This window comes from Mesoplodon densirostris, chromosome 1, assembly GCF_025265405.1.
Source record: "Mesoplodon densirostris isolate mMesDen1 chromosome 1, mMesDen1 primary haplotype, whole genome shotgun sequence".
In the NCBI taxonomy this organism is placed as follows: Eukaryota; Metazoa; Chordata; class Mammalia; order Artiodactyla; family Ziphiidae; genus Mesoplodon; species Mesoplodon densirostris.
The window spans coordinates 176,397,476-176,414,117 of record NC_082661.1 but is presented as its reverse complement, the minus strand read 5'-3'; the positions used below and the strand labels follow the sequence as shown (position 1 = coordinate 176,414,117).

General features: G+C 36.7%; 1 protein-coding gene across 3 annotated transcripts in view; it reads left to right on the top strand.

Moving 5' to 3' along the window:
* The window catches only part of FAM149B1 (family with sequence similarity 149 member B1), a 48,091-nt gene that overhangs the window by 6,287 nt on the left and 25,162 nt on the right, over positions 1-16,642 (top strand). For all 3 annotated transcript variants that reach the window (XM_060112189.1, XM_060112179.1, XM_060112170.1), the window contains 3 exons: positions 11,801-11,943; positions 12,729-12,845; positions 14,834-15,001. In XM_060112189.1, coding sequence (XP_059968172.1) covers positions 11,801-11,943; positions 12,729-12,845; positions 14,834-15,001 — 428 coding nt within the window. The remainder of the gene's footprint in view (positions 1-11,800; positions 11,944-12,728; positions 12,846-14,833; positions 15,002-16,642) is intronic.

Sequence of the window (16,642 nt, the reverse complement as noted above, 5' to 3'; positions counted from 1 at the left end):
GGACCACCAGGGAAGTCCCTCCTACATTGTTTATTTACTCTTTAAAATAGCTGTAAAGAAGCATCAGCTTCACCCTCTTTCAGTATTGCTCTGTTTTATGGATGTAGTAGTTGATCCTTAGAGATGCTTAGTGTTTGGCTTAAACATTTACACGTTAGTATGGATCCGGGCCCTGGATCTACTCCTTCTGCTGTGCTCAGTACTAGTGTGTCTCTCCACTACTAATATTACCTTGTTGTTTAAAATGTTTTTGAAAGTTTATTACTAAGCCATATAGACTGGGAAAATGTTTATGATATATTACTAAATGAAAAAAAGCACGTTAAAAATAAATGTATAGGGCTTCCCTGGTGGCGCAGTGGTTAAGAGTCCGCCTGCCGAGGCAGGGGACACGGGTTCGTGCCCCTGTCCGGGAAGATCCCACATGCTGCAGAGCGGCGAGGCCTGTGAGCCATGGCCGCTGAGCCTGCGCGTCCGAAGCCTGTGCTCCGCAACGGCAGAGGCCACAACAGTGAGAGGGCCGCGTACCGCAAAAATAAATAAATGTATAGTGTAGTTCTAATTTTATTTTACAGATATTTTTGCTTATATATATGGTGTGTATAATAGTATATGGTGTGAGGATAATTAAGTTTTTTTACTGTTGAACCTACTTTGTTTGAGCAATTTTTCTACATTTGACTTAATATCATAGGGTTTTCATGATATTTTAAAAATCTTGGAAAATCTATTATCTTTCAGATAAATTTTATTTTCCCTTGTATGAAATTTTATAAAATATTCATGAGGGATTTAATTGATATTGCATTATAACATTATATTAAATTAGGTGCAGGGAGAACTAAAATTTATTGAATATTTAATAGATGCTAGGCTCTGTACTAATCGCTTTATAAACACATTTCAGTCATTTTGTACTTTAACTGAACTTAGTATTCTACCTAGAAATATAGTTTACTTAGATCTTCCTTTAATTTAATCTGCTTTATCATTTTATTATTTATTTTGAGTAAATCTCTTGTTGTAAGATACAACTGATATTAAAATTGAACTTAGTATTTAATTATACATTTTCCTTGCTTTTGAACTTAGGTGTTTTTGAGTTATCACTGGTATATAGGAATACAGTTTTCCCCCCAATTTAACTAATGGCCTACTACTTTGCCAAACATATTTATAATCATGCTGGCATTTATATTCTTAGGTTTATTTCTTTTAAAATACTGTTTTAAAATTAACAAATTTGGGGACTTCCCCGGTGGTCCAGTGGTTGAGACTTCGCCTACCAATGTAGGGGGTGTGGGTTCGATCCCTGGTCGGGGAGCTAGGATCCCACATGCCTCGGGGCCAAAAAACCAAAACATAAAACAGAGGCAGTGTTGTAAAAAGTACAATAAAGACTTTAAAAATGGTCCACATTAAAAAGAAAAAGTCTTAAAAAAAATTAACAAAGTTATTATAGTGATGTGAAGGAAGACTTTCCTTTTTTATTCTAATTATATCTATTATTTAAAGTTTTATAGTCAACAATCATAAAAATATCTAACCCAGTTCTATTCTATTTTAGTTTTATGTACTTTGGATTGATATTTTTAAAAATAATCAAATAAGGTTTATTCTAGGAATACAAAGATGGGTCAATATCTGTAAATGTATTAATATGTTTAACATCAGTGAATTAAAGGAAAAAATATGATCAAGCCAATAGATGTTAAAAAGATACTTGATAAAATTCAAAAACCAAAAATAAACAAGTGGGGCTTAATGAAACTTAAAAGCTTTTGCACAGCAAAGGAAACCATAAACAAGACGAAAAGATAACTCTCAGAATGGGAGAAAATATTTGCAAATGAAGCAACTGACAAAGGATTAATCTCCAAAATATACAAGCAGCTCATGCAGCTCAATATCAAAAAAACAAACAACCCAATTAAAAAGTGGGCATTTCTCCAAAGAAGATATACAGATTGCCAACAAACACATGAAAGGATGCTCAACATCACTAATCATTAGAGAAATGCAAATCAAAACCACAATGAGGTATCACCTCACACCAGTCAGAATGGCCGTCATCAAAAAAATCTATAAACAATAAATGCTGGAGAGGGTGTGGAGAAAAGGGAACCCTCTTGCAGTGTTGGTGGGAATGTAAACTGATACAGCCACTATGGAGAACAGTATGGAGGCTCCTTAAAAAAACTAAAAATAGAATTACCATATGACCCAGCAATCCCACTACCGGGCATATACCCTGAAAAACCATAATTCAAAAAGAGTCATGTACCACAATGTTCATTGCAGCTCTATTTACAATAGCCAGGACATGGAAGCAACCTAAGTGTCCATCGACAGATTGAGGCCACTCTTCCTGGCTTACTGTGTCCTCACCTGACCTTTCTCCTAATTAGAATCTGATTATTAAATTGCATAGGTCAATTTGGGGAGGACTGCTATCTTTATGATAGTGAGTTTTCCTAATCATGAATTTGATATATAAATCTTTCCATTTAATATCCATTTCTTTAATGTCTTTTAATACATTTTTATAATTTTATCCATAAAAGTAATATACATTTGTTGAAGATTTATTCCTAGGTACCTTGCATGGTATATTAAAAATCATATTTTTAATCTATTTGTTGCTGGTATATAGGTGTAGAGTTCATGTTTTGTTTTGTTTTTTTTAATTAATTAATTTATTTTTGGCTGTTGTTGGCTCTTGGTTGCTGTGCGTGGGCTTTCTCTAGTTGCGGCGAGCGGGGGCTACTCTTCGTTGTGGTGTGTGGGCTCCTCATTGCAGTGGTTTCTCTTGTTGTGGAGCACGGGCTCTAGGTGTGCGGGCTTTAGTAGTTGTGGCACATGGGCTCAGTAGTTGTGGCTTGCAGGCTCTAGAGCATAGGCTCAGTAGTTGTGGTGCACGGGCTTTGTTGCTCAGTGGCATGTGGGATCCTCCTGGACCAGAGCTCCAACCCATGTCCCCTGCATTGGCAGGCACATTCTTAACCACTGCACCACCAGGGAAGTCCCAGAGTTCATGTTTTTTAAGGGAACTGAGTTCTAGGCTAATGTTGGCTTCTGGCAGAAATTTATATTCTTTGTCATGTGTTTAACTTTTGATATTTCATTTAAATGTTTTAACAGATTTCTCATCTGTTTAATACTAGATTAGACTTTCATTGGATTTATTTATTTATTTATTTATTTATTTATTTATTTTTGCGGTATGCGGGCCTCTCACTGCTGTGGCCTCTCCCGCTGTGGAGCACAGGCTCCGGACGCGCAGGCCCAGCAGCCATGGCACACGGGCCCAGCTGCTCCGTGGCATGTGGGATCTTCCCGGACCGGGGCACGAACCCGTGTCCCCTGCATCAGCAGGCGGACTCTCAACCACTGCGCCACCAGGGAAGCCCTCATTGGATTTATTATTTTTACTTTTTTTTACTGTGACAGTCACATACATAAAATTCACTCTTTTAAAGTGAACAGTTAAGTGATTTGCAGTATATTCACAGAGTTGTGCAACTATCCTATCATTTTCATCACCCCAAAAAGAAACCCTGTCTCCATTAGCAATTACTCTCCATTTCTCTCTCCACCCCGCCCCTGGCAACCACTAATCTGCTTTCTGTCTGTATGGTTTTACCTATTCTGATATTTCATGTAAATGAATAATACAGTATATCACCTATTGTGTCTGGCTTATTTCACCTAGCATATGTTCAGATTTTATCCATGTTATAGCATGTGTCAGTACTTCTTTTTTATTAATGAATATAATTTTATTGCATGGATATACCAATTTTGTTTATTCATCAGATGATGGACATTTGGATTGTTTCACTTTTTTGCTATTATGAATAATGCTACTATGAACACTTGTGTACAAGTTTTTCTGTGGACATGTTTCAAATATTCTTAGGTATACACCTAGGAGTGGAATTTCTAGGTCATATAAAAACTCTATGTTTAATATTTTGAAGAATACATTTCTCTTTGAAACTTATAGCTATAATTGTGATTGTTTTCAAGGTTCCTGGTTAGTATATAAATAATGTTGATATTTTCTTTGTATTACACAAACATTTCATTGCAGATTTCACATGTATGTCAGAGTAGGTAATTCCTGTGAAATCCATTATTAGTAATGGATTGTGTCTTAATTAATCAAATTCAAGTTTTGTGATCAAAGTTGCAATTACTGCACATTGTGTTTTCTTAATAATTTGGAAACAACCTCAAACTTACAGAAAAGTTGTAAGTATAGTAAAAAGAACAGTCATCCCTTGGTATCCATGAGGGATTGGTTCCAGGGACCCCCTGTGGATACCAAAATCCAGGGATTCTCAAGTCTCATATAAAATGGTGCAGTATTTGCATATTACCTACGCATAACCTTCTGTACACTTTAAATCCTTTCTAGATTGCTTATAATACCTAATACAATATAAATGTGTTTTACGTTTACAAACCCATGAATATGGAGGCCAACTGTTTTTTTCCTGAATGGTTTGAGAGTAAGTTACTGACATGATACTCCCTTGCACCAAACATTTTAGTGTATATTTCCTTCAAGCAAGGACACACTACATTACTAGAGGGCAAGCATCAAATTCAGGAAATTAACACTTATATATTGCTACCATCTAATCCATAGATCCCATTAAATTTTCACTAGTTGTCCCAATGATATCCTTTATAGCAAAAGTTTGTATCACATTGTCAAGTCTCTTTAGTCTCCCTCAATCTGGAACAGTTCTTGAGTCTATGATATAACAGAAATGAGCTTGTTTTTCTCATTGCATTCTATTAGGTGGCACATAATTCCATTTGTCCCATTATTGATGTTGTTCACTTTGATCACTTAATTAAGGTGATTTTCCTTTGCATTTGAAAGTATTTTATTGGGGATATATGTATATGTATAGCTGATTCACTTTGTTATAAAGCAGAAACTAACACACCATTGTAAAGCAATTATACTCCAATAAAGATATTTTTTAAAAAAGTATTTTATGGGGTAGTACATTGAAATTATGTACCTACTATCCTGTTCCTCCTCAGACTTTCAATTTATGATTTACATCAAGGTAGAACCAAGGATTCCTATTTTGTTCAGTTAGTTATAATATATAATACATCATTACATCATTATTTATCTTGAAGTTCCAATTGTCCCAGATTTGGCCCGCAGAATTCCCTTCAAGCTGCTTCTGTGCCATTTTGACATGTTCCCATCCTTCTTTAAATATTTCCTTACTTTCTGGCACAAGATATCCAGGCTTATTTTGTACTTTCTTTGCCCCAACCCTGGAATCAGCCAATTCTTTAAGAAGCCCTGGTTCCTTTTATGCCATGTTTAGAAACAAAGATTTGGGTCCTAAGCGTGCTCATTGCTTTTTAGGTGTCACTGATTCCCAAACCCTCCCAGTGGACAGAACTAGGGAATATAAGTACTCCTCCTATCCCACTGTGAAATGACAAGATTCATTCTAGTTTTTTCCTTTTCTAAATTTGTAACTTCTTTCTCTGACAGTGATAAACGTGGCTTCCGTTATTCTTAATATATTTATTTATTTGATTAGTCCCCCTGAACATAACCAGTTCCCCACTAATCCACTGCCTCTTAACCTCTGCAAATGCTCTTCTCACTCCACATATGTTTCAACACCCTGTGCTGAGTCACTGACCCTTGCATTCTCGCACCCAATGAATGATCTCCTCATCCCACTCAGAGTCAGACACCCAATGTTGTCCTCACCTCCAAATAGACACCTTCCTCAGGCTGCTTGGGCTATCACCCTGTGTGGGGCTGCCGACTCCCCACATGGTAACTTTCTTCTTTCCACTGTGGTTCCAATATTATAAGCTGGCTGCTCTCCCGCAAGGACATCCTCCTCATCTTACTTGTGCTCCATCACCCTGCAACAACCTGCTCCCCATGCAAACACCCACTGTGGCAGATTATATTTTCAAAAGTCATGCCAATATATATCCCATCTGACATGCCCTTATTACAAGATACTGATATTCCTCCACTGAAGAGATAGGCTCTATTTTCTTTCCCCTTGAACCTGAATGGACCATTTAACTGCCTTAATCAGTAGAATGCAGTGAAAGTGACGCTGCATGATTTTTTAGGTTAGAAAGCAACACAGCTTCTGCCTGGCTCTTTCTGTTTCTCTCTCTCTGGATACTTGACCTTGGAATTCAGCCACTATGTTGTGAGGAAGTTCAAACCACATGGAAAAGCCCATGTAGAGAGAAACTGAAGCCCCCAGCTGAAAGCCAGCATCAACTGCCAGATATTTGAGTGAATGAGCACTCAGATGCTTTCAGCTCTAAACCTTTGAGCTTTTCAACTGATATCCCAGATGTTGTGGAGAAGAGACAAACCATTCCTGCTGTGAGCTATGTAAATTCCAGAAACATGTAAACCTGGAAAGATAATACATGATTATTGCTATTTTGAGCCATTCAGTTTTGGATTAATCTGGTACACTGCCAAAGTAATTAGAACACCCCTCTCACACTGCTCAGGATCAGAAAAACTGCTTAGATGTTCTCTTTACCTCTCTTAGCCTCTACCATACAACAGGCTGTCTTCCTACACAGACGCCCTCTTTATTTTTTTTTAATTTTTTTATTTTTTGGTTTCTATTTTTTTTTTTTGCTTTATAACAAATTTAATCAGTTATACATATACATATGTTCCCATATCCCCTCCCTTTTGCGTCTCCCTCCCGCCCTCCCTATCCCACCCCTCCAGGCGGTCACAAAGCACCGAGCTGATCTCCCTGTGCTATGCGGCTGCTTCCCACTAGCTATCTACCTTACATTTGGTAGTGTATATATGTCCATGCCACTCTTTCACTTTGTCACAGCTTACCCTTCCCCCTCCCCATATCCTCAAGTCCATTCTCTAGTAGGTCTGTGTCTTTATTCCTGTCTTACCCCTATGTTCTTCATGACATTTTTTTTTCTTAAATTCCATATATATGTGTCAGCATACAGTATTTGTCTTTCTCTTTCTGACTTACTTCACTCTGTATGACAGACTCTAGGTCCATCCACCTCATTACAGACGCCCTCTTTACTGTGCTTAGGTTCCAATATCTTATAACAGGCTGCCTTCCCAGGTTGATGCCTTCCTTATTCTGTTTTGGCTCTGAAACTCCATGCTGACTGTCTCTTGAGGCATTGGTTAACAGGCAGCCCATATCTATAATCCCTGAGAGAAAAGAAACTCATAACGTAGGCAGGCCCCTGCTTACCCTGGCTCCCTGCCTGGGAATAATTTTCTGACTATGGAGTTGTAAGACAGAGTCCAAACAAAGCACAGGGTCCCATTTTGCTGAGTAACAGAGATCAGAGTTCAGGGCAGATGAAGCAGTTGGAATCGTTAGGACACAGGGAGATAAAGAACACCAGAAACTAAATAGGTGGGTAAATACAAAAGTCTATATTTTTTAGTGATTTCTCTAAAGGATAACTGGCTGAATAAAGCAAAACATGTGCAAGATGGAGTTTATATTTGTTGAAGTAAAAGATGAGACAAATATAGCTCAAAGGATGGGTGAATATAAATGGAATTATACTGTTGTTATAAGATTATTACATTTGTGAAGTGTCAGGTATCAAGACAAGTGGGAAGTATGAAGAGGGAGGTATGAAGTGTTAAAATATTGACTAACTACACTTTGATAGGTTAAGAATGCACATTATTAGCCCTAGAGCAAGCATTAAAAAATAAGAAGAATAAGCTAAGATGCCAATAGGGGAAATAAAATGGAATACTAACAAATATTTGATTAACCTAGAACAAGACAGGAAAGGAAAACAACAAGAAAGGATCCCCCCCCCAAAAAAAGGGACAAATGGAAAAGAAACAGCAAGATGGTAGATTACAAACCAACCATGTCAATAATTAACACAAAAAAATGGAATGGATAAAAAAAGGATAAGGGCTTCCCTGGTGGTGCAGTGGTTGAGAGTCCGCCTGCCGACGCAGGGGACACAGGTTCGTGCCCCAGTCCAGGAGGATCCCGCATGCCACAGAGCGGCTGGGCCCATGAGCCATGGCCGCTGGGCCTGTGCGTCCGGAGCCTGTGCTCAGCGACGGGGGAGCCCATAGCAGTGAGAGGCCCGCGTACCACAAAAAAAAAAAAAAAAAAAAAAAAAAAGGATAAAACACAGAATGGATTAAAAAAAAACAAGACTCAACTATATACTATATGGAAGAGATGAACTCTAAATATAAAGACACAAATAGATTGAAATTAAAAGGACAGAGAAAGTTATACTGTGCACGCAATAGGCTTATATTAATATGAGACAAAATAAACTTCAAGACACAGAGTTGATTACTAGGAAAGAGGAATATTTTTTAGGGATAAAAAGGCAGTTTGGGGGCTTCCCTGGTGGCACAGTGGTTAAGAATCCTCCTGCCAATGCAGGGGACATAGGTTCGAGCCCTGGTCTGGGAAGATGCCACATGCTGCGGAGCAACTAAGCCCATGTGCCACAACTACTGAGCCTACGCTCTAGAGCTGCTACCCACAACTACTGAGCCCGCATGCTAAAACTACTGAAGCCTGTGTGCCTAGAGCCCGTGCTCCACAACAAAAGCCACCGCAACAAGAAGACCACACACCACAAGGAAGAGTAGCCCCCACTTGCCACAACTAGAGAAAAGCCCACATGCAGCAATGAAGACCCAGAGCAGCCAAAAAAAAAAAAAAAAAAGGCAGTTGGGGATATCCCCGGCAGTCCAGTGGTTAACGCTCCACACTTCCACTTCAGGGGGCACGGGTTCGATCCCTGGTCAGCGAACTAAGATCCTATATGCTATGCAGCCAAAAAAAAACTGTTTTAAAAAAATGCTTGCATTCCTATATACTAATGACGAAAAATCAGCAAGAGAAACTAAGGAAACAATCCCATTTACCATTGCAACAAAAAGAATAAAATACCTAGGAATAAATGTACCTAAGGAGTCAAAAGACTTGTACTCAGAAAACTATAAAACACTGATGAAAGAAATCAAAGATGACATAAACAGATGGAGAAATATACCATGTTCTTGGATTGGAAGAATCAACATTGTGAAAATGACTATATGACCCAAAGCAATCTACAGATTCAATGCAATCCCTATCAAACTACCAATGGCATTTTTCACAGAAATAGAACAAAAACTTTCACAATTTGTATGGAAACACAAAAGACCCTGAATAGCCAAAGCAATCTTGAGAAAGAAAAATGGAGCTGGAGGAATCAGGCTTCCTAACTTCAGACTATACTACAAAGCTACAGTAATCAAAGCAGTATGGTACTGGCACAAAAACAGAAATATAGATCAATGGAACAGGATAGAAAGCCCAGAGATAAACCCACACACATATGGTCACCTTATTTTTGATAAAGGAGGCAAGAATATACAATGGAGAAAAGACAGCCTCTTCAATAAGTGGTGCTGGGAAAACTGGACAGCTACCTGTAAAAGAATGAAATTAAACACTCCCTAACACCATACACAAAAATAAACTCAAAATGGATTAAAGACCTAAATGTAAGGCCAGACACTATAAAACTCTTAGAGGAAAACACAGGCAGAACACTCTATAACATACATCACAGCCAGATCCTTTTTGACCCACCTCCTAGAGAAATGGAAATAAAAACAAAAATAAACAAGTGGGGCCTAAGGAAACTTAAAAGCTTTTGCACAGCAAAGGAAACCACAAACAAGACGAAAAGACAACTCTCAGAATGGGAGAAAATATTTGCAAATGAAGCAACTGACAAAGGATTAATCTCCAAAATATACAAGCAGCTCATGCAGCTCAATATCAAAAAAACAAACAACCCAATTAAAAAATGGGCAGAAGACCTAAATAGACATTTCTCCAAAGAAGATATACAGATTGCCAACAAACACATGAAAGGGTGCTCAACATCACTAATCATTAGAGAAATGCAAATCAAAACCACAATGAGGTATCACCTCACACCAGTCAGAATGGCCGTCATCAAAAAAATCTATAAACAATAAATGCTGGAGAGGGTGTGGAGAAAAGGGAACCCTCTTGCAGTGTTGGTGGGAATGTAAACTGATACAGCCACTATGGAGAATAGTATGGAGGCTCCTTAAAAAAACTAAAAATAGAATTACCATATGACCCACTACCAGGCATATACCCTGAGCAAAGCATAATTCAAAAAGAGACATGTACTACAGTGTTCATTGCAGCACTATTTACAATAGCCAGGACATGGAAGCAACCTAAGTGTCCATCGACAGATTGAGGCCACTCTTCCTGGCTTACTGTGTCCTCACATGACCTTTCTCCTGGGCACAGGCACAGGTAGAGAGATCTCTGGTGTCTCTTCTTCTTCTTATAAGAACACTAATCCTATCAGATTAGCGCTCCGCCCTTATGACCTCATTTTACCTTAATTTCCAACTTAAAGGCTTTATCTCCAAATAGAATCATGTTGCAGATTAGGGCTTCAACATATGAATTTGAGGAGGACACAATTCAGTCCATAACAACGTATACCAGGAAGATGTAACAATTCTAAATACGTAAGCATCTAATTGAGTTTCAAAATGTATGAGAAAAACTGATGAAACTAAAGAGGTGAATCCACAATTATTGTTAGAGATTTTAGTTATTAATAAAACAATTAGAAAATCAGTAAAAACATAAAAGATCTTATGCTATACCCAACAAATGCAGAGTACATATCCTTCTGAAGAACATATGGAATGCTGACAAGGATAGACTGTATGGTGGGCCATAAAATATATCAATATTGTTCAAAAGATTAAATCTGACAGATTATGCTCTCTGGTAACAATAGAATTAAATTAGAAATCAATAACAATAAAATACTGGAAAAATCCCCAAATATTTGGAAATTAAACAACACTGTTCTAAATATTAAGTTACGAGGACAATTAGAGGGTATTCTGAACTACATGATAGTAAAACCAGAAAATATCCAAATTTACTGGGGCTTCCCTGGTGGCGCAGTGGTTGAGAGTCCACCTGCCGATGCAGGGGACACAGGTTCGTGCCCCAGTCTGGGAAGATCCCACAAGCCACAGAGCGGTTGGGCCCGTGAGCCATGGCTGCTGAGCCTGCGCGTCCGGAGCCTGTGCTTCGCAACGGGAGAGGCCACAACAGTGAGAGGCCCACGTACCTCAAAAAAAAAAAAAAAAAAAAAAAAAAAAAGGTGTAACTTTTCTTCCACCAGAATGTAAAAGGGCACATAAAAACAGATGAAGTAGAGAGTAAGCAGAGAATCAGATAACATGATCAGATTCACATTTTATAGCCATCCTTTTGGCTGCTGCAAAAGGATAAATTATAGGGCAAAGATTTAACGTAAACTGTCAGGTGAAAAATGCAGATTACTAAGTAATACATATATGGGATTGACTGTCTTCCTTACGCTCTAAAAAAAATACTGGAACCAAGCAACTATAATAAAATTAACAATCATTATCTTTGAGTGGTAGAATTATTGGTAATTTTTATCTTTCTTTATCCTTTTCTGGATTTTTTGATGAAGAAAATGTTACTTTAAAAACGTAGATATTTCCACAAATTTTCTTTAAATAGGAATAGGGAGGCCATCTGAATATTGTAAGATCCAAAAACTCACTAACTTAACTTTTCTTTCACACAAATGGACTAAATATTGAAAATAAACCAATCTGATTGCTTTCAACCTTTATGATTATTAACAGAGATTGAAGCTCATCTAATTATTTTGGGGTGGTAATTTCTTTTAGGAACTTGATCAAAATGCCACTGAAAAAGTCCAAGCAATGTTCACAGCCATTGACGAGCTCTTGTATGAGCAGAAGTTGAGTGTACATATTAAAAGTCTACAAGAAGAGTGCCAACAGTGGACATGTAGCTTTCCTCACCTCAGGTATTGGAGCCCTTGTATATTCATGGCTAATACTAAAATTTGAAGAGCAGATTTCCAAGAAAGCTTGTATTCTGAAATCTCTATGGGCATGGATTTATATAAATAAGGTGATGTGGTATAAAGCCTCAGATGACAGAAAACTCATGTTGATGGAAGTTTCTCAGAGTTTTCATAACTACCAATATATTGTCCTAATCAAGTAAAACAACTTCTATACCAGTAACTGTGATCTGTGTACTGTGGCTGTCCAAACAGCCTTTCTTTTGAACAAGAGGGTCAGAAAATGTATTTGATTACACTGTTGTCTATAAGTAAATTCCTATGCATGTATACTTGAAAGCAAACATAGGCTATTAGGAAGCTTTCCTTAGAAACCGCATTAATGCACTTACTACACATACTTAAAATTTATAAAGCTTCATGTTCATAAGAATATAATTCAGTTTTCACTAATTTGGCCTGGCTTTCACCCATTTTGGCAAATTTAATGAAGATTGTTATAGGGGATGGAGGGAAAATTACAAATGTTTGCCCAGTTCCCTTGGATTTTTTTCAGTGGGGTGGAAAAGCTTTATCCTTTCTATCTCCATTGTATAGGAGAGAGATATACCTTTAAAAAGGCTCTGGATTCACATTTCTCTCAAGAATCATTCTAAATCAGTAATGGACTAAGTATGTACTAGACTTCTATGTAGAGCCATCAAATTTGTTCCAAAAATACCTACATTTTGTATGTATGCCAGGTGAAGGTGCTTAATTATCTCTTTATGTTCTTCACTTTGAAGGATTCTGGGTAGGCAGATAATCACTCCAAGTGAAGGTTATGGACTGTATCCTAGATCCCCTTCTGCTGTTTCAGCTTCACATGAGGCAACACTGTCTCAAGAAAGAGATTCTACTATGTAAGTATTCTAATATGTAAATACTTATGTATTCTAATGTGCAAGTATTATATTCTACCAGTTACACTAAGGGATTAAAATACTTCTTCCTATTTATTGGTATTTAGTAAAGCACAGCAAATTCTGTAAGACTAACCATAGTCTTTATGCATATTAGAATTCTGTTACTTAGTTTTTTGTTCAAAAAGTAAGACATTCTCTAGGATATAAGGGTTATTCAGATTCATATATATCTACATCTATCTATAAATATAGGCACTTCCCTCTTGGAATAAATGTGTAGATAGACTGGTTTAAAGAAATTCAGGGATCTAAGAAACAGACTTTAAAAAGTTTTTGAAAAAAATTTTGAAAAGTCATTTTCTTAAACATATAATACTAATTAAAACTTAATTTCTTTATGGAAGTTAAACTGGTATTAGTTTATCAGCTTAAAATGGGTAATTAATACACTAGCTAAAATGGCTAATTCTTTAACACCTCAAACTCTTTATTTTTATTTCAACCACTTCCTATGAACCATACACCTTATTTAATGGCTTACATAACAGAATTTTCTCTTTTAAAAGAAGTCTGGAGGAAGGGTACCTAAAGATAGTACAGTGGTAGTATGGTGTTTTCAGGGTCCTAGACTCATTTCATCTTTCTGCTACACTGTGCTACCCCAGGATACTTTTCCTGAGTTTTTTTTTTTTTTTGGTGGTCCAAGATAGCTGATAGAGTTCCAAACATGACATTCACTTTCCAGGTAGCAGGAAGCAGGAAAGGCAGAAGGGCAAAAGGGCACCCCTTAAAGCTAACCCAGTTCTCTTTAAACAGCCCCCCCAGAGTCCCACATAACAATTCTGCTCATATCTCATTGGTCACATCTGGCTGCAAGGTGGTGGGAAATGTCGTCTTTGAGGTGCGTGTATTGCTCTCCTGAATTAAATTGGCATGATGTATTAGGAGAGACAGGGAGAATCAATATTGGGGGCATCTAGCATTCTCTGCCACATATGTATAGAGTTTTTTGAAATTACTGTACATATTTTGTAATCTTTTTATAATTACCATTTTATTATGGGAATCTTCCATCTTGTCCCCCAACATTAATTTAGTAACCTCATAGAATTCCACTGCATGAATATACCATTATTTAAACAACCAATCCCCTATCCTATATTTTGAAACAGTTGGGCCAGTTTTGAATTTTGGCAACTATAAGCAGTTCTGTGATGATAATTTTTATAGCTAAATCTTATAGGTCATATCCTCGAAGGAAATCCCCTACAAATGAAACCACTGAATCAAAGGGTATTTCTGTTTTAAGGCTTCCAATACATATTTCCAAAATGTCTTCCAAGAAGATTTTCCCACTAGCCTTGCTGAAAAGTGCCATAGGTTTATTCTTTTTTCATTGTTTAAAAAATACTTAAGGTACAAAAAGGTATAAAGAATAACACAAAGCATACATTGGTTATATTTAATATTTGGTTAAACTGAGAGCCATTTAAAAAATTGTACTGCTCAGATTTGACTTTCTCCAAAGTAAATCTGCTGAAGTGAAGGCGTCATCATATATTTATTGAATACCTGGGTAGGATGAGAACTTTAAATATAAGTAAGGGAAGATACTTGCCCTTTAGGAGTATGCATTTTGAACAATGACGGAGTTATTGAAATAAACATATAAGCTCCTGAGGTACTTTAAAGAGCTAATTATGAATTTAAATATTATTAGATTTTTTTTAAAAACTTATTTTATAGCCATAGCTGTTGCATCTGAAAAGATAGCAAGCAGTATTCAATAGTGCATAATATACCTAAGCAGAGTGGGTCTATGGCTAGTATTTATTTATTCCTGTTCTGAGAAATAACAGGTATTAAGGTTTAGAGTAGCCCAGGAAGGTGTCACTAGGGCAAGGGACCTTGAGCTGAAACTTGTGCGAATGAGTTGCTTTGAGAACTGTCTATGTTGAACATAATTAATATTTTTCCTCTTCCAGATTTGGTATTAGGGGAAAGAAGTTACATTTTTCATCTTCATATGCTCCTAAAGCATCTTCCATTGCCAAATCCCCTAGCTTGTGTTCTATGGAAAGAGAAGAGGAAGATTGTATAATCTTCTCGGAAGGAATAATAGAGGAATACCTAGCATTCGACCACACAGATATGTGAGTATTATGTCTTTTAAACTTTTTACTCCCCTCCTATTTTGTTGTTAATATCTATTTTTTCTAAAGTATACTACCAATATTACCTATAATTAAGTTGATGTCTGTTTGTTATCTATTTTCTATTAGTTCTCAGTTATCCAGTGTCATGTACTTAGTTGATATAAATTCCTATTGCTTTCACATACCAGTCTTCCTTGTATATTTTCTTCCTGCACACGTCATTTGCCTCTTCCTGAGATTAAACATTTTTAAATGAATTTTTTTCTCCACATAATTTGATATTCCTCTTTGTAAAGTATCACCAGGAACTCATGAAAACTTTATTCATCTGATTCTAAATCCAGTGCTCTCTTCACTATTCCATGCTACTTTTCTGATATATTAAACTCTTAAATTATTCCTCTAAGCCTTTAAAAGCTCAGAATTGATAGTCACAGTAGTACATCTAGAAGTGAGAATTTCATTTTAGGCTGTGAGGCTGTGGTTAGGTCTAGTTAGTGTCACATGATTCTGGACTTCTTCCCATATTTCCTGCTGAGCCATGCTTACTACATGCTCAAGGTACACAGTCCTAGGGTCAGGTAAACACAACCCAGATTTCCAAACAGAACACCGTTGAGCTAGCTCATTGTTCCAAGGGAATCTTAAGTCTGCTCTTTTGGTTTTGCAGAGATTGCCCCCTTCCCTTTCACTTCATCTGGCCTGAGTCAAATTATCCATATTTTCTCTTCCTTTTTCTTCAAAGGTCTTTCCCCTTCATTTTAGCTTATAAAAAATACAGCAGATTTAACTAATTTAAAATGTGATGTTCATGGCTCATAGGTGTCCCTGGGGCATCTCTTCTCCTTTCCTGATAGTAAACCCAAATGAATTTTCAGGTAAAATGGAAGATTTTTAGAAAGGCAGTCTTCTCTTTAGAGATATTACTGAGATATTGAGATGTGATGAATGAAATCATGTAAGTTTGGAAGAAAATGAGATATGAAAGATTGTTTTTTTAAAATAACTTGGAAATAGGGAAGGTCTTTCTAACCATAGCACAAAATCTACAAGTCATTTAAGAAATTCTTAAAAAAACTACATAAAATAATATTTCTGCATAGAAAAAACTCATAGAGTCAAAAGACAAATGACAAACTGGCAAAAATATTTGCAGTTCATGCATACACAAAGGCTTAATTTCCTTAATATGTATATCAGTAAGGAAAAGATTAAGGATGAAACAAAGAACATGAATAGTTCACATTATAAGAAAATGGATTTTAAATATATGAAATGGAATTCAATCTCAGTCACAATTAGAGATGCAAATTAAAACTATAATGAGTATTATTTTACATGTCAGACTATCAAAGGACAAAAGATAAAGAAGGTTAATAATTCCTTGAATGAGAAAAGAGGCATATTGTTTCACTACTGGAGAATTATATCACCTATTTATTTATTTACTTAGGTTTATCAAAAATTTATTCTTCTTTATTGTCAGCACGTTCCATGGTATGGATGTACCACAGTTTGTGCACCTGTGGAAGGACACCTGGGCTATTTCTAGCTTTTGGCTATTATTAATAAAGCTGCTATGAACATTCATGCACAGATTTTTGTATGAACAAAAATTTTCATGTTTCTGGGATAAAT